At 43.2% G+C, this 18,868-nt stretch overlaps 1 protein-coding gene across 1 annotated transcript in view; it reads right to left on the bottom strand.

Annotated features, from left to right (window-relative positions):
• si:dkey-219c3.2 (transcription initiation factor TFIID subunit 4) overlaps nucleotides 1-18,868 on the bottom strand; it is a 55,799-nt gene that overhangs the window by 10,912 nt on the left and 26,019 nt on the right. Inside the window, exons 13-14 of the mRNA XM_058396875.1 lie at nucleotides 17,922-17,978; nucleotides 12,322-12,438 (exon numbers count right to left, since the gene is read on the bottom strand). Of these exons, the coding sequence (XP_058252858.1) occupies nucleotides 12,322-12,438; nucleotides 17,922-17,978 (174 nt within the window). The remainder of the gene's footprint in view (nucleotides 1-12,321; nucleotides 12,439-17,921; nucleotides 17,979-18,868) is intronic.

Genomic DNA, 18,868 nt, shown 5'->3' with positions numbered 1-18,868 from the left:
TATTTACAGAACGTGTCGATACAGTCATTAAAATATCATCCTCATTACACAAACCCCACATGCAATGTGAGCCCAATGCTATCGTTTAGTTAGCACTGAAAACTGTTTCAAACACTGAAAGGTTGAAAGATGGTGTTTCACAGTTAACATGTGTGGGTGAAGATGCTGGAGGCGTTTTGCCACCATCCTACCACTGCGCTCCGAACGGGCTTGTTAAGCTTGCATAAATGTGTTAAGATGTGGATGAATACATTACTGATGTGAGCATTTCTACACTCGGGGCAGTAACTGAAAACTCCTGTGTTTTTCTCTCCTCTCTTATTTTGCCACATTAACTATAAAGCTCAACATGTGGAGGAGTACAGGTAACCGTCGCTGGAAAAACAGCAAATGGCATACCCCGAAGTGATGGCGTTTACCATTTTTAGCACGGTAACAAAACTTGGTCCAGATGGTTTGATTACAGACGACATAACGACTGGAAAACGCTTCGAATCATTCAAAGAAAAGTTAAGGAGAACACTTGGGTCTAGGGGTGTAACACAGTGCTGCTATATGCTCCACACATCCGGATCTGTATTAGAAGTGGGTGTGGCCTGATCCAGAATTAATTATGAACCCTATCGCCATGGCAACACCAAACACCGGATATAAAAGTAAGCAGAAATGTCAGGAAGAGGTGAAATCTAGCTCTGACAGTTCCTCAGTCTCAGCTACATCTCTCGAGTTCATGGTTATTCACCACACAATATTTTATAAGCAATTTCTATTACACAAAATATAAACAAACTAGCATGACCCTGACCAGACAGTTACTAAGGATGAATAACAAAACACTTTAAAAGCATAACACAGTTCTTTCATTGTTCCACAAGTCTGAGATTACTCACAGTACCAAAAGTATGTGGACAACTGCCGTTTATGCTCATATTGTGCTTTCTGAGCATCCCATTCCAAATGTTGTTCCTCTTTTGCCGTTATATCGACCTCCAGGCTTCAGGAAAGGCTTTGCACTAGATTTTAGAACCGCTACAGCCACAAGAGCATTAGCACTGATGTCAGGTGAAGAGGTCTGGTGTACAGTCGGCCCTTCCTGATGCAACCCCCCATTTTCCCTGCTTGGGCCCCGGGTCGCAGCACAGAGAGCAGTATCCTGGTGCTGGACCCCCAGGACGCTATATGTGTGTGTGTGTGTGTGTGTGTATAAACTGATCAGGCATAACATTATGAGCAGTGCCAGGTGAAGTGAATAACACTGATGATTTCCTCATCATGGCAGCTGTTAGTGGGTGGGATATATTAGGCAGCAAGTCAACATTTTGTCCTCAAAGTTGATGTGTTAGAAGCAGGAAAAATGGACAAGTGTAAGGATTTGAGCGAGTTTGATGAAGGGCCAAATTGTGATGGCTAGAGCACTGGATCAGAGCATCTCCAAAACTGCAGCTCTTGTGGGGTGTTCCCAGTCTGCAGTGGTCAGTATCTATCAAAAGTATCCTTTAAGTCTTGCAAGCATACTTTGTGTCCTGTAGACATCCTTTAAGTCCTGTAAATTGCAAGGTGGGGCTCACGGAGGTCCCACCTCGCAACTTTAGAGGACTTAAAGTGTCTGCTGCTAACATCTTGGTGCCAGATACCACACAAAATCTTCAGGGATCTAGTGGAGTCCATGCCTCGACAGGTCAGGGCTGTTTTGGCAGCAAAAGTGGGACCAACACAATATTATGCAGGTGGTCATAATGTTATGCCTGGCCAGTGTGTATAGTCTTATATTTTATATTTTTGTGTGTTACTGACTAAGCTGCTGTAAGAAACAATAACTTCCCTCACAGGATCAATAAAGTCAGTCTTTCTGTCTGTTCAGGTGTTCTAAATTTGAGCTCTGGTCCGATGAACGCTGAAGTGAGATTGGTCTTGACCGGGTTCCTGACTCCTATCACACAACATGTCAATACGAACATAATCCCAGTCCTCTCCGAGAAGTGGAATATGAAGAAGCTGGAGGAGACTGATACGATCGTTCGTTCGAAATACAATCTTGGCTCGCAGTTTGGTTTGTTGCTCTAACCATGGACGCAATCTGTAAACTAGTTGACACAAGGACTAATTAAAACGTCTTGCTTAAGGCTGGAGGATTTTCTAATTAATGCAGTATTGACAAAGCTGTAGTTCCCTGGCTTGCAGTCAGAGCTGAGAGGCTGTGCTGAAGAACTATGATGAAAGTCAGGCCTCCAGCTCAATGACAGCCACTGAGCTCAGAGTGGTGTTTGGAGATACAAAGAATTAAATAAATAAATTTAAAAAAAAAAACTGCTTTAGCATTCATCAGAGGGAATGGACAATATCGCGGAGTAGTTTATCAAATCCTCTTTCACATGCAGACACGAATCTAACTATTATCCAATCGTGAACGCAAATAAGAAGGAAAAATCCCGAGAAGACTGGCAGGGTGTCATGTGAATGTCACTGTGTGGCTAAAGAGATCGGTCAACACTATGTAGCTTGACGCATATTTGTTTAAGATTCTGGATACGGGCATCTGCCTAATGCTGTAGATGTACATTTTTAAATTTGCTTAGCAATCACTGCAGTATAATGATTTCAAGTCGCTATTAAGTCATAATAGCGACTTGAAATTTAATATTCGCAATATTCGAAATTTCCTGAGGCATTTTCATGTGTGATTCGAGAGTAGATACATGTTATAAAAGTCACCAAACAGCATGAATGAGGTGTGTGTGGTGGGGTAAAGGGGTGGGGTGTGTTCATCATGGACCATGCACCACAGTGACTATATTCTGCGGAAGAATGTGTTGGTTTAGTTAATGTAAAGGGAAATCGTGGTGTTTCCTGGGACAGATTTTTTTCATTTCCATTCCATTCGGCAGACACCTGGTTCCAGAGCGACTTGCATGTTACCTAATTTTTTAGACAACTGAGCAATTGAGGGTTAAAGGTCATGCCCTGGGATCTGACCTAAGCCACCACAATTATGAATGTGAAACATTAACACAGACTGATCCATCCATTCATTTCTGTTCTGTTTATCCTACACAGGGTTACAGAGGGTCTCTCCCCAGGTACTTGAGGTACAACATGTGGGACAGCTTGGACAGGGGACCGACCCATTACAGTACATAATCTCACACTACAGATAATGTAGAGATGCCAACGCATGTCATTGGACTGGGGAGGAAACTTCACACACAGGGCATAGGCAGGAATCAAACCCCTAAACCCTGGAGCTACGAGGCATACATGCCACCACTAAGCAATGTACCCCCTTCCACAATGATCCAAAATAATTGGGCAAAGAAGCTTATAAGCCAAACACACAACAACAGACACACAGTATCATTGCTAATCACATGGCTTTTTCTCTTATGCAAGCCGAACAGCGCTAATAAAACCTCAGGCCAGAGCTGCTGCAGCGATCGTCACAGCCGACTGTTTATCAAACCCAGAGGTCAGAGGAGGTAAAAGTGAGAGGATCAAACATGGAGGGTGATTCATGCAGCACTCGGCTGTGGGAGTCCAGCATCTCCTCCAGACAGCCCCAAAACAAAAAAAAGAAGAGAAAAAGTCTGATTAATCAGAAGAGCAAACACTTCTGGAAACACCTTTTTTTTTTATAGTGCAGCAATCACTGCCTCCACATGGACTTGAAAGGAAGATGTTTGCTTGTTCAATACAACTGCGTGATTACAGCATTTCTGTTTAAGTCTGTAAACAGACAGAGCCTTTTAGAAGAACCTTAGTTCTTGCTTTCCTTCTTCTCTCTCTCTCTCTCTCTCTGGCTTTTTCAGCACAAAAAGCTCGGCTGCTGGAGGCTGGGCCTCGAGGTGAACACACACTCCGACTCCATCTGCAACTCAAACAGCTTTCCCACTCTATGTTCGCTAAAATGTGCATGCGTGTGCGTGTGCGCGTGAGTGTGTGTGTAGCACACGGCTGTAGGCTATGCACTCAGCTCCGGGGCCGCGCTGTACAAACACAAAAGGAAAGACAGAGATAGTGGAACACAAAAGCATCCACTCAGATGTTTGCATTTTAGAAAGTGTAGAATAAATTCTCTATCAATTCTGGGGGAGAGAGAAAAGATTTCAGAAGCAAAACAAAAGCATGCATGAAGACAAAAACCAGGCAGCCAAGGCTTAGCTTAATTTCTGATGTTTAAAATAGATTGATGTAACCGATCTTTATGTCGGCCTTCAGCACAACCACGAGCGCTAATCGCGTCTCCGTTTCAATGAAGAAGCAGCATATGCTGTAAAACCAGCACAAGAAGCCGTAATATTAGTCAGGCGGGATGAAATGTAAGCCAAATGCCCCCTGGCACAGTCTCTCTCTCCACACACACACACACACACCCTGAGGACTGTAGTGGTAATATCAGATGGAATCATTTACACAACTGCCCATAGTGGTGACACCTCGATCATGCTTCACCAGAAGCACAAAAGATCCAAAAGCGGTCATTATCTTCTTAACACGTTAACTAGCTCCTTCGCTCGACCGTCAACAGATAAACTGCGATGCCTCGAAGCCTCGCGTCTCGAAACGACAAGATAAAGGATTCCGCTCAAAGGGGAAATTCCACCCTGAACTACTTGTGTGTTGATCTGTAAAGGTAACCTGATCTTAAACAGAGTTAAAGTTTTATTTTGAAATTCATCGACATAATGGTCTATTTTCACTTCTTGTATTACCCACAATGCCGTTCGACTGCCCACTATTAGTGGCGCTTGTGGGATTTCAGCCAGAGCGTTGCAGCAGCACTTTAATCCTTAGGTCTGAAACCATTAGAAAAGCATGTGCACCATTTCTCTGCCTTTCCGTGTGACCTTGCTTCTCCATGCTGAAATAAAAACAAGAAAAACTCATCCCGTTTTTCCAAAACCATTAATATTTTGTATGTTTTGGATGCAGTTGTGTCTCCACTAGTTCTTTTGTCTGATTTCTCATTAGCGCAACATTGAATGTAGCTGGGAAACTGTAAGAAATGAAGCTCTTGCTGTGTCTTTTTTGGTAGGAGCTGATAAGAGATAACGATCAGATTTATGTAATGTCCTCCGTCGTGCCAGCAGTGTGACACACAACCGCTAATTTCTCACAGAGTAACACAACAATTAACCGCACCACAGAGATGAAGATAAACACGGGGAGGAGGTTTTTTTTTTCCTTCTTTTTTCTTTGAGTCTTGTCTAGAAAAGGTCTAAAAGATCTCAGATCTGGCTTCAGAAACATGGAGTTTGTCTTCTCCGTGAAGCGGAGTGAGAGTGTTCAAACGGATGGCTGCGATGAGCCGTACGTGTAAAAGTGGAAGGAGCAGAGCAGCGAGGGGCGTGAAGCAAAGAAAAAGAAAGAGATTGAGAGAGAGTTTGAGAGCGTGAGATTGGAAGGAAGAGAGTGAAGTGCTAGTGTGTGACTTGGATTTAATATTTTATAATCACCCGCGGGGCATTTCACAGATCAATGTGAGACTGTGCCCAAGCCTGTGCCAGAAAGAAAGCTAGGGAGAGAGAGAGAGAGAGAGAGAGAGAGAGCAAAAAGAACAGAGTGTGTGAAAGTGATGAAGACATAATGACAGAATGAGCAAGGACTAAAAGTTAGATCGGAGAGAAGAAAGAGCAGAAGAGAACAAAAGGAAGAGAGGAGCAAATGAAAGCGATCTGTAGTTTCTCGACACTCTCGGTCTACTTAAGCCGAGTGTGTGCTGTGCTGTGTGAAATACACCCTCCATTGGCTGCCTGGGCTGCTGGCCATGCTGCAGGCACACATTACCTCTCTTAATGGGCTTCTATTTCAGCTGCAGAAAGGAAGCCAATAACCTCTCAACACTAATGGATTAGACTACATGTACACAAGGTCTGTAGCGAATTATTACTCCGACTAGAGCCATTCCCATAGGATCAAACGCTCTGGAAACAGGAGGAATACAACAGTGTGATTAAACCTGGCCGAATATGAGGAGCTGGAGAACGGGGCAGTATTGTTTCAATCCCGGTTTAAAGTGTCTTGGCTGTCTGACTGATTACAAGCTTCTCTTTGGGAAAAAAAAGAAAGAAGAAGTAGTTTTTCGGTTTAATTATCAGCGTTTTTCCAGGAAACAGACTAAAAATAATTCACTAATGCTCACAAACTTTTCTTAATTAGCCAAGATTAACAAGGGAGGCAATTAATTTCCTTGAGATGGGCATCTTAAAAGCGCCGAAGGCCTGACTTTGTTGCTGGAGCTGAATGTGTTGTTCATGGAGGTAGGGGAGAACTGAGGGGCAACATTAGATGATGTGGAGGAAAAGCTATATTTACAGCCTTACAACACATTGGACATGGGGGTATAGAGATACAATCTGAGGCACATCCTAGCAAATGAAAGACGATCTAGAAACGCTAACAAGTAACCATGTGTCACTCGGGTGTGTTTATATTGGACACAACAATATAAAGCAATTAGGAAAATCAGCCAAATTCTGATTAGGGAAAGAATCTGGATGCAATACGTCTCTTTTGTAGCTAAAACCTGTTTTGGAAATGATATGACGAGGAAGACTGACCTCCTCCTTCTCAACATTACACTATCTTGGAGTTAAAATGAGAAACAAACATGGATGTTTAAGAAACAGAAGGAGAAACGTGCTAGATTTTTTTCCTCCTTCCTCTACATTGGCCAGTTTAACGAAGTACCTTGCTGTTTACATGCCAATAACCTGCACCTGCCTCCACTGGATGCCTCCATAAAGGAGTCAGTTAGCCATGCTTGTTTGTGTGCATGGGCTGAAACGATGTGGCAATGAAAAAACGACGGAAACTGAAGCTTTACAAAATATCGTGAAGTAAGTCCGAGGTGTAAATCTGAGCACGTCAACAGGTGGACTGTCCAGATCCGGAGCTCGGGTGCTAAAAACATGAAAATCAGCAACACCAGGTTACATGATTCAGCTGATGGCAGTTCATGAAATAAGGGAAGAGGCCTTAACAGATGTCATATCTGATGGTGCGCTCAGAGATCGTATTTACCGACTGAATGCATGTGAAAATCACCAAGTCGTAATTACGAGTGGGATTATCTTTAAGCTCTGTGCTTCTGAGTCAGTGAGAAAACAGTCGGTGGATCAGGAGCTGACGATGAATTTGTTAAGCTTGAAAGTGTAATCATCTCAGAAGCTGTGTTGTGTGTTTGTTACATGTGGTGAGTTACTAAAATACAAAGTACACTAAGCGCTGAGGAGATCAGCTAAATGCTGGATTTTCCAAATGATATGAAGTTATTAAAAAAAAAAAAAATCTATGCTTGCACAGATTCACGCCCCCTAAACACGAGACTGAACAAAACAAACTGTGATTGGTTGCTTTACATGTCAGTCAAAGGCTCTATTGGGTGGTCCTTGGCCAGTCAAAGCTGCTATGTAGTAAAGTCTGAAGGTCTGGCTACGTGAGACTACACTGGACATTTTTTTTGCCCAATGAGTGGACACTGTAAACGAATTCTTTGTTAAAGAGTTGAGAGTCTTACAATGCAATAAGCTCACTGAGTGGCGCTGAGATGAAAAACAGTCAACGGTTCTGAGAGAAATCTTTTCGCACTGTTACGACCCTCTTCTAAATGCTGCCAGCTGAACGATGGCACTGGATTCCATGAAACTCACGGAATAGCTACAAACGTGGCAAACCAAACTTGCGAGAAATCTAAGGAATAGCGGTTTGTTGACTTGTGGCAGCAGGGAGAAAATCTTCTTGAATGTCTTCTTTCACCGAGTCATAAATGCCTCCAAACTCCTCTAAACATGCTTTATCTACTCGTAACTTTGCCGCTATGCTGAGGGCTCGTTCCTGTGACTGCATTTCCAACACGATCCTGAATCAAGCTGATTAACGTGTAGCTTTCTGTAATCGCAGGGACTTTCATCCTATAAACGGTCACTGAGGACATGCCTTCAAACAGACCATTATAGAATTCAGCCAAAATTTTACTGGTGCCACGAATAATGACCGTTCTGAAAACCAGTTTCAAGCGCAGGAACTTCAGAAAGGTCACAGAGGCTCAACTAAAGGCTTCGTACTAAAAAGGCAACAAGTAGGCTTGGATTGCAGCATGCGAGTCGTTTTAATGTGTAAAGTCGAGCGTGCTCGGGAAAGAACAACGCAGCATACGCGTGGACTTCTAAACGTCGTGACTGGTGACGTTTTAAACTGCGCTCCCGCGTGGAAAAGAAAAGGCCGTGTTGGTAGAGCTCATTACTGACTCCGTGTTTCAGTGTGCCTTTGGTATTCCGTGGCTGTCCCTTCCCCCCACTGCCGTCTCCCTTGCCTCAGGCTCATCTGGCAGAAGGGGAGGTTTTAATTGTGGCTATAGAACTCGGCGCGCTTTTTTGCCTGTAAGCGAGCCCTTGCTTCGGTGGCTGAGAGAACTTGCTTTAGTGATATTGGGTGCAGTCCATCCCTCCAGGCTGCTTTTAATGGCTCCTCTCCCCCCCCCTCCCTTTCATAGCCAGCCTCAGATAGTTTTCCATGTGATGCCTTGTTAATTCTGCTGCAGGGAAGGGCAAGCGTATATCTCTCCCTCTCTTTCCCTTTCTCTACCCCATCGCTTTGCTGTCTCTCGATCCCTCGATTTTTCCACTCCTTGTTGATCATCTGCACTGACTAAATCAAAGTTAATGGCAGAAAGCAATGCTCTAAAAGGATTTGAGAAAAAAAAAAAGTCGACACATACCAGCGTCTATTATTCTACAGTCATTAAAGATAAAAGGGTGCGATCCGAGCGTGTACCAGACAGCGTATTCGCTAAATCCTCCTCCCTTCTTTTTTCTGTCATACCCTATTCTTTTCTTTCCAGAGTCTGCTTTTTTCTCCTTTCGTCTCAATCCTTCCTTACCGCAGCCCCTCTGGCCTCCAAAGTGGAAAGGACATGTTAATATGCGGCTCTGTGTGCAGTCACGCCGTAGGCTCAGTCTGGTATGCAGGCCCACGGCCATTCGGCAGCTTTTATTAAAGTTGGGCCTAGAACTCACCTCTGAGGAACGCCCTCATCACCTGCTCTATGACTAATCCATCCACAGGCTCTGCTTCAGGCCCGGCCTTCAGCCTCAACGGCTCATCAAGTCTGAGATAGCAGCTCTGTTCCTGACTGGCAATCAGATAGAAAATGCCCAGAGGGCTTGGGGCTTGAACAAAGGGCATGGCAAAAAAAATACCACCTTCTTTTGAATACACATGCAACCAAGAGGATTTTGTTCACTGTGGTTTTTAGTCCTGCAGATCGTTTTAAATGCTTGGCAAGTCAAGAATTGGTGTTCAAATGACTAGGATCATCACTGACATCCTCAGTTCAGACACCTTCACGAGTCAGAGCTATTGCCCACCTCGTATCCGGACGATGACACTATAATTCGCTTTTCCAAAGAACTGTACTCTATGTTTTTTTTCTATCTATCTGGAAGCTGCAGTAGAACAACAGTCGAGCCTTCATAGCGCAGCTGGCCACCTGGCAGGGTAGCTGGCGCTCCAGGCCGCACAGTGCCTCGGGCGCATAACTGCGGAGATGAAATGTCTGACTGGCCCCTTCAGAGCGGCCTGAGCTACAGCCCTCGAGGCCAGTGCTGACCCCTTTAGAAAAGTCACATTCACCTAACTCCACAGGGGGGTTGGAGACAGAGTGGAAAGCCAGAGACGGGGGGGAAAAAAAAAAAGAATTGCCGAAGGCACTTTTGAGGCGGATGTGAAAGACTGAAACGTGGTGAGGCGAAAATGAAGAGAAAGATCGCTTCGTTGCCTTCGCTTCTGATACATGTTCATGCGTCATTCGCAAAGTCCAAGCGAAACTAGAACATCAGAAAAAGACCAGAACTGTACATACAGCTTTATATAATTGCGTTTCTTTGTTGTTCTTTTCCGTTTTAAGTGGTTCAGCAGTGCAGAAATAATGCCTTTATTTAGTTATTCATGCTTTTTATACATAGGACACTTACACCAACACTCTGAGTCACTAATATCTCTCTGGCTTTATTACTATTTACACCCAAACCTTTAGGAGACATATTTCTAGCAATTAAATGTCCCTGCAGACTTAAACCCAAAAATGCTTCGGTAAGACGACAAACAGTGGCTAAGTGAATAAATATACACAGCCTGGTTAGCGTTGGAGTAATTATTGTTTAGGTGTGGAATGTAATCAACTCAGTGACTCACAGCCATAGGTTTGTAGCATTTCCAGTGTAATTTGCATAAGAAATCACACAATCTTCCACAAGGTGGTGTATATGCAAATACGGCTGATTGCTCCATTTGAAGAAAAAGTTGAAATGATGACGGATATACTGCTGATCCTGTTCATCACCTCAAATTGTTGTTAAAATGCTTTGACGATATTAGTTTGCATTTGAATGTGTGTACATGGGTACGGATTAACACCGCTAACTGATTTATGGGCCTCTCACATTCACACAGTGATCTCAAAGACTCTGAAGGTTTTGTTGCACCCTGCAAACATCACCGTAATTGCTTTTTTATCCAAAGTAAAAGTGTTGGATGAAATCTCCATTTGGCATAGTTCTACACCAGCTGAACATCCTTATTTAACGGCATTTGGTCCCCCAATCACAGCTGTAACAGCCTCCGCTCTTCTGGGAAAGCTTTCTGCTCGATTCTGAAGTGTGGCTGTGTAGATTATCACTCATTCAGCTACAAGAGCATTAGCGAGGGCGAGCGCAGATGTTATGAAACAAAACCGGAGCTGCAGCTCATCCCAATGGTGTTCAGAGTTGAGGTCAGGGCTCTGGGCAGGACACTCGAGTTGTTTTCGGCAAATAATGTCTCCATGGAGCTCACTTTGTGCACAGGGGCCAGTGTGATGCTGGAACAGGTTTTGGGCCTTTTAGTTGGTGAAGGGAAATGGTAAAGGTGTCGCATACAAAGACAACCATGTGCTGTAAAAATTTTAGGGAAGGCTCACACTTCAGGGGTCAAACAGTCAGGCATCCACAAGCTTTTTTATCCTATAGTGTAGTAAATTAAAAAAAATTTCAAGTATCACTGCAAGCTTCTAATGACCTCTCCATCTCAAGGACCATTTTTGAAGCATTTCCTTGTCTTCATGCAAGACCTCAGTGTGTGGGGGGGTGTTGTTTAATAGAGCAATAAACATATCTACTGACCAGATGTGCTTATGATGTGGGCTTCTTCATCACTGAAATCATTTCTCTTTCCAAAAGAACCAATTAAAGTGCAACAGGAGTGAATACTTAATCACAACTTCTATGATTTCTATTGTTAAATTATTTTGAAAACATACTGATCCCCCTTCCACTTCAACCGTATGAGCTGTTATTGTGTAGATTCAGGTTGCAATACTGCATTATATGGACATTAATGAATACATTTCAGTACATAAAGGAGCAAAATGAACCTGATATGTGAAAACACTGTATTGCCACTTTATTAGAAACTCCCATCTTCAGCTTTAGATATATACTGAACCCTTCTATTGCTCTCTGTCAGTCTCCTCTACTCTGTCCATCAGTGGGAAGGATACACATAGCAGTGATAGATGGACACTGCAGTGGAGATACGAGCGTAGCTGAAATGACTTATTAAAAAGAAACAAAACTTAAATCTGAAATTTACGCCCCCTACTGCCTAACATATGAAACTGTTTCACATTATTATTACTGCCCCAGTATAATGATGGTTTTTTTTTTTTTAGACTTATGTGATCATTGCTTGCTTTCATAGTGATGTTATTATATAGATGAACTCACTGATAATGCAGCTCATGTGTTCCAATGAGGCACAGTAATGCCTTTAAATAGTAATATTGTCAATCTTTACATGCTTCAAATTCAACATAGTTTTATTTGTATAGCGCTTTTAACATTGGATATATACATTCAGGATATATACATTCATTCATATATATACATTCAGGATATAAATGATAAATTTGATAATTTATCCCTAATGAGCAAGGCAGAGGTAAGGGGTGGTGAGGAAAAACTCCACGAGACAATATGAGGAAGAAACCTTGAGAGGAACCAGACTCAAAGAGGAAGCCATCCTCACCTGGGTGCGATTATAATCATCCCCCTTCTATAACTGTGTACTGTATGGTGTATAACTGTTCATCTGAAGGCTTAACTGTTTCTGGCAATTGCAAATTCTTGCCTGGTGTTCTGAGGCACAATAGTGTGTCTATACAGCTCTAATGAGAAAACGTGTCGATTAATTAGCACTGATAATTGCATCATTTTCTCTAATGTGTTACCTCTCTGGAATATCCCCTCAATCCTAAATCAAAGCCATCAGTCAAGAGGTGGACGCTCTTACCTCTGCTCCAGAAGCACCGGGAGAGTCCAGCTTGCGTTTTTTGCGTGGCCCTATAGCGGCGAGCGCAGTGAGGTTAGCGTCACGCTGTCTCATCTGTGCCAGTTCCTGCTGCTGCATCTGAATGGGACATTAAATGATAACAGGGTCAATGTTTTATCACAGGAGTAACAACACTATATGGATGCAGCACAAACACTAGTCTGGGAGAAACGTGCTTTAAACGTCAACATTATACACATGCAGAGAGCAGAGAGGGTTTAAAAACACATGCACCACAGACAGGTCCACTTTTATTTATTTTCATATTTAGATAGAATGATAGAGAGAGAGAGAGAGAGAGAGAGAGAGGGAAAGAGAATGATAGTGAAAATGGTAGAGAGAGAGAGAATGATGGACAGTATGTGAGAATGATAGAGAGAGAGAGAGAGAGAGAGAGAGAGAGAGAGAGAGAGAATGACAGAATGAGGGAAAGAGAATGATAGTGAGAATGGTAGATAGAGAGAGAGAGAGAATGATAGTGAGAATGACAGAGAGAGAGAATGATGGAGAGAATGTGAGAATGGTAGAGAGAGAGAGAGAGAGAGAGAGAGAGAGATAGAATGATGGAGAGAGAGAGAGAGAGAGAGAGAGAGAGAGAGAGAGAGAGAGAGATAGAACGATGGAGAGAGAAAGGAGGGAAGTTTGAACAGCACAGGCTGCAGGTGAAGCCATCTCTCCCTAGTGGCCAATGACAGACAGAGCCATGCCAGGGGAGGGTCCTCACTCAGCCCAGCCACTGGTGAACACACACAGCTGACAGAAACTTCCTGTCATACCAACACCACGATGGCCATGACCTCACCATAACTCTGTGTGTGTGTGAGAGTGCATCATGCAGTACATAGGAGGAGACAAAATAAAAGAAATATATAAAAATAAATAAATGATATCACGCTCTTACACACACAATTTCTGCATGCTTCCTGTAGGAATTGCGGCGACAAGCGGTTTTCCGACTTCGTTAACAATGAGATAATTTGCTAAAGGAACATAAAGCAACCGATTCAGAGAGGAACTGACAATTCCGGACAATAACGACAAACAAACCCCCCTGAAACCACACAGACACGAGGAGACAGACCACGGGGCACTTCACTCAGACAGTAACTTAAGGCCACAATAAAACCCTGTGCCGATATATTTCACTGTCAAACGAACACAGAAGTGTCAGTTTATGATTGGCTAACAGGGGTGACTTCATTCAACTACATACACACCTTGAAGGAAACCCCAGTCAAATATGTAACCACAGCTCCTGACCACAGGAACTAAGGGAACGTTCATGCCATGAAAACGATGGCTTTATGACTGTAGTAGTCAGTCACGAGCATCACCGGAGTTTTTAATATCCAGGCACCGCATTCAGCTCCTACACATCACCCAGTAATACCATTATACCTCATTATATAGACTCTCTGTAGACACCCCACACTCGACTAAGCTACAAACATTTCTCTATATATTTGCCCCTTTCTTCCTCTCACAAACACAGAGCTACAGTTGGAATTGACAAAAAGCTAATTCAAGGCAACGTCTGCATGCTAATTAACTCTGGGGTTATGCTAATCTAAGGGGAAGTCATGCACAATGCATACACATGCATGGCTACCCTGAAGAAATCAGACAACGCGCGGCAGATTACACGGGACGCCGGTGGCCGCGTGACTGAACTCCGAGACGTCTCTGATGGCTGCGGTAAGGATGATGCTGCCCGAGGTGGCGGAGCAAGGAGTCTCGCCGCACAGACGCTGCAGCGGCTCTATTAGCGCTAAACAGAAGGTTCTGGAAGCTGAGAGACTGCTTGGTGTCAGAGTCGATCTCCTCAGCGCCTGCAGCCAGAGTGGCGCTTTGCTTTCATATTCATTTATTTGATGAGGAGTGAAAGGGGAACCTAGTTACGCCATCTGTAATCCAGAGCTCTGCTTCCCCCCCCAACCCTACGCTCTGAAGCTCATTTTAATGACCGACCTCAATCACAAAGCTCAATTTCCAGCCTGCGCTCATCCCTGCGTGCGACCTCTTGAACGTATGGAAACGGAAAAAGTTATCTAACTCGGAATAAGATAGCGTTGATCAAAAACGGACGGGGAGACAGAGAGGAAGAGGAGAAGAAGTGACAGGAAGTGAGAGAGAGAGAGAGAGAGACAGACGCAGACAGAGAGAGAAATGCTTGTAATCTCTAATCATTTCCAAAAGGTCAGTGGAGGGAGAGAGCGACGCCGCCAGCGCTGCTCTCCACCCTTATTGATCCTTATCTGCTGTCCAGCTCTCCACAATGACTGGCCCCAGAGCGAGAGCTTAATAAACGTGCAGGGGAGCGCTGAACGCAGCACTTCAATTAGGGCGGCTGACTGAAGTCAAGGACATGAAGACTGAAGAGTTGCGTGTCCGACGGCAACGCCGACATCGGTCTGGGATTGTTGGGTGTGCGGCTGATATTAGTGTGGGAAGTGCTGGCTGCGGGGCACTTTAGGGGCCTTCAGGGGCCGTCTGTCTTTTCCTGATTAGCAAGGTGACTCCCAAATGAGCCACCATTACACAAAGGTAGCAGAATGCCGTATGGATACACTATTCTCTGCCAGCAAAGTAGAGATGGACCAAGCTCAAAAAATTGATTACAGTCGGTTTAACGGTTTAGCGGGACAACCCAGTCCTGCCCAGAGACCACCGCTAGACAAATAAGTCTGGGACAAGCAGATCCTATGTCCAGGTTATTAGTGTTTATCCTTGCATTTCCCTTAATTGTAGCCAGAGCTATAACGATCCAATCATGTGGCAGCAGTGCAGCATATAACATCATGCAGATAAAGAGCAACAGATTCAGATTCAGCACAGGCAATAAAACACTTCGGCCATGGCATGAACGTTTGCTCTGGACGTCACTCCACCAGAATTTCATGGTTTTGTGATTCACGCAAAATCAAGAAAATTCCTTCAAATACTCAAACATGAGGACAGCTATCATAGATAATGATCACTGGTAGGAGATTAAAAGAAGAATCCTGTGCTCACGATCTCACCAACTCAATTCCTCAAAAAAAAAAAAAAAAAGGCACAAAAATCCTCAAAAATCCTGGAGGGACTGATTTTTTTTTGGTTTTGCTTAGAATATATTTTCAAGTGCTCAGTTCAGTCCAGGGAAGACATTCCTGCTGGACGGCAGTCTGCCGGTTAAAGAGCCCTGGTCTAGGCTAGAAGACACCTGCATGATAAAAGTAAGAAGCAGCATGCTGCCTCGAGGCAAAATGCAAAATTTCCTTCGTTGTACACTTTAACGTCTCATTATTCTAGTTAGCCACGCTAAGATCTGAAAGAAGAAGAAGGAGAAAAAAAAAAACATCACCAAAGAACAAAAAGAGCCAAGGAGGCTTCATGAAGTGTTCGACTCTTTCTCCATCACAGCATGGCCTCAGGTGGAAGACAAGACAGAGTGCTGAAACCAGCAGTACAACCGAGAAAGAGCCACTCAGGCACAATAACACCACTGCCTCTTAAGGGTTACGGCAAATGCGCCGTATCCAGATCATAAACACTCACAAACTCGCCAACAGAAAATAGTCAATTTATAGAAATACATTTTTGAATCAATTTGAATAACTACAGAGGATGTTAGTGTTAGACCTGTTGGCATGAGATATATTGTGCTCTCTTCCCTGTCAATCAATGCGACGCTAACAATCGTGGCCGTTTGTGAGGTCAGGAATGCAGAAACGGAGGTCTTGGCTGACTTGATGGGTCTCAAGCTACGTTCACACACAGTGATTTTATAGCTGTGAGTCGCCGCTCACTGTACCATGGAGTCTATAGCTGCTACTACTGGTTGCCATGGCAATAACCTTCATCAAGTGAGAACTTAACACTTCAAATCCGTTTTCTTGCCTGAAAAGATGAAACATTCCGGAGAGAGATTTTGGTGCGTGTGTATAAAATTCAGCAGTGTGGATCTGCATCATATGATACAAGACGAAGGAGGAGCAGCGTATGATCAGGTGCGCTCGACTGTCTTCACTCCCGTTGGTAGTCGCTGCACCTAGTCGCTCTGAATTAGCATAAAGTTAAACTTTTCTCATCACTGGACACGCCCACATCTGGACATGCCCACATCTGGACAGTTGCTGTCGCTCAAGTCAGGAGCTCTTATTGAAAAAGAATGATCTCTGGTCACTTTGTTAGTGTAGGTCACTATATGTGTAAAGGTAGCATCAGAGGAGGCCCACCCTCTCACCATTTGGAAGCGGTCATGTGATAGGACAGAGGTATGGAAATTGGCAGTGACAAAAACCGTAAGGAAATTTTATTTACGTTTTTTTAAACAGTTAGCAGAAACGTGTCTGAGGACAGCACAATCTCCGCGGGCAGCAGACCAAACAGTCAATTATCAGACAACTCATTTCATGCCTCTTGTTTTTTTTTTTTTTTTGAAATTATGCTCACGACATTGTAATTATGTTCACTGAAGAAGAAAAAAAGACAAGACCGAAAAAGACCGAAACAATAAAAGCAGCTTGATTAAGTCGTACTAGTGAATAATGACACAGTTCTCCATCGTCTACGTACAACACAGTGCTGTTCTGCTACTTGCCCGTATCCTCACACGATTATCAGATTTCAGTTTATTTATGAGGGTCGGAGAGTCCTTTTGCATCTGATTACACGTTTCTTTTAAAAATGTGTTTATATATATAGTCTGCTATCGCGAGCCCCCTTTTTTTGGCTGTTACTCTCGAAACATTAAATCTAGTGCATTAAAACAAACCTGCGATACGAATTCCATCATGATCTACTATCAGAGCCACTGTTATAGAAAACTGACCAATCGGCATGACCACTCGGTTGTGAGGGTGAAATCTGATCGCTGCGTGCTTTAGTGGTCGAGTGATTTTATTATATAGATGAACTCGGTGATAATGCAGCTCACGGGTACCAAAAAGGCACAATAATATTGTAAAAGTAAATATAATAAATATATATAAATTTATTATAAAAATAAATAAATATATAATAAATAAATAAAATATTAAATAACAAGGTAATAATATTATAATAAATAATAACATCGCCAATTTTTACATGCTTAAAATTCAATTCCATTAAATCTTTTTTGTATAGTGCTTTTAACACTGAACCTAGTCACAAAGCAGCTTTACAGAAACATGTACATTCAGGATATAAATGACACATTTGATCATTTATCCCTATTGAGCAAGCCAGAGGTGAAGGTGGTGAGGGAGACTCCCTGAGACAATATGAGGAAGATACCTCGAGAGGAACCAGATGCAAAAGGGGAAGCCGTCCTCATCTGGGTGATATCTGTGTGTGTGATTATAATCATTTCCCTTCCACAACTGTCTACAATACGGTCAAAGATGTGTGTGTGTGTGTGTGTGTGTGTATATGTGTATATATATATAAAACGTTAAACTACTTTCCTTAAAAAATCCCAATGTCTGTATAAAACCAGCTTTGAGCAGCCAGTGATTATATTTTTTGTGACTAGACTAGTCATTTTTCCCCCCACACATGCTATATTTACACAGACAGTCTATACAGCACACACTCACCTCTTTAGCTTTCTGCTTTAGCCGAGCCTGCTCAGGGTCTTCTTGCCGGGAGCGACTCTGCAGAAAACAATGTTTGCATTAGAGGCACGGATTTATTATTCCGATTCAGGTCTTCAGCAGCTGATCTAACATTTTGACACTGTTGTTAGGAGTCTACTGAGTCTGAGGGTTCGAGCGACCTGAACGCCTGACGTCAGGAAGTCTGACTGCAGAAGAAACCTTGCTATAATTAAGTCTGTTGTGTGGGTATAGGTCAACAGAACTCCCAAACAAACAGCAAAGTGCAAAACAAGAGCAATTATTTCCAGCCTGACAGCTCAATTAGCCGACTGCTTAATTAGAAGAGGGACGCAAAGCTGGGGGTGTAACGGAGGAGGCTGAGGATCGGGACGTTAGCGTCCTCGCTGTCGCTGCTGTTTAAGTCGACTAATTGCTTTCGCTTTCATGCTGCACGCCTTCTCCTGTGGAGAATCCCAAACCACCCCCTGACTTAGTTTATGGAGCAAAACCTAAGTGGAGGAAGGCATGCTGGGAGATTTAATGCTAGCTGCTTGCTGATTTGAAATGCATGCTGGGAAACTTGCAGCTAGCTGTGTGCGTATCATCCAAAGGTATTTGGAAATGAATTTTTTAAAAACTTTTTTGGGTTTAATTAGAGATGTAGATGCTTTATTTTTTGGGGAAAAAAAAAACTCTGGATAACCAGAATTCCTGTTTTTTACTGTAACTGTTGCATTGGATAGTCGTATAAATAAGGAATTTAAACTTGTAAGATGTGAATATTCTATGTGCGATGCCTGGAGTCACTGTGGTGTTATCAGCCTGGAGTGGATTATTTTCTAACAACAGCACGTCCCAATGCCTTTAATCCTCTTATACCACAGCAGTTAAGTAAAGATTACAACTTATACTTTGCATTTTTGATCCATATCCATATTTAGTGTCGT

Source organism: Hemibagrus wyckioides, linkage group LG08 (assembly GCF_019097595.1).
Source record: "Hemibagrus wyckioides isolate EC202008001 linkage group LG08, SWU_Hwy_1.0, whole genome shotgun sequence".
NCBI lineage: Eukaryota > Metazoa > Chordata > Actinopteri > Siluriformes > Bagridae > Hemibagrus > Hemibagrus wyckioides.
The sequence above is the reverse complement of the archived record's forward strand: the minus strand, read 5'-3'. Positions and strand labels throughout refer to the sequence as shown.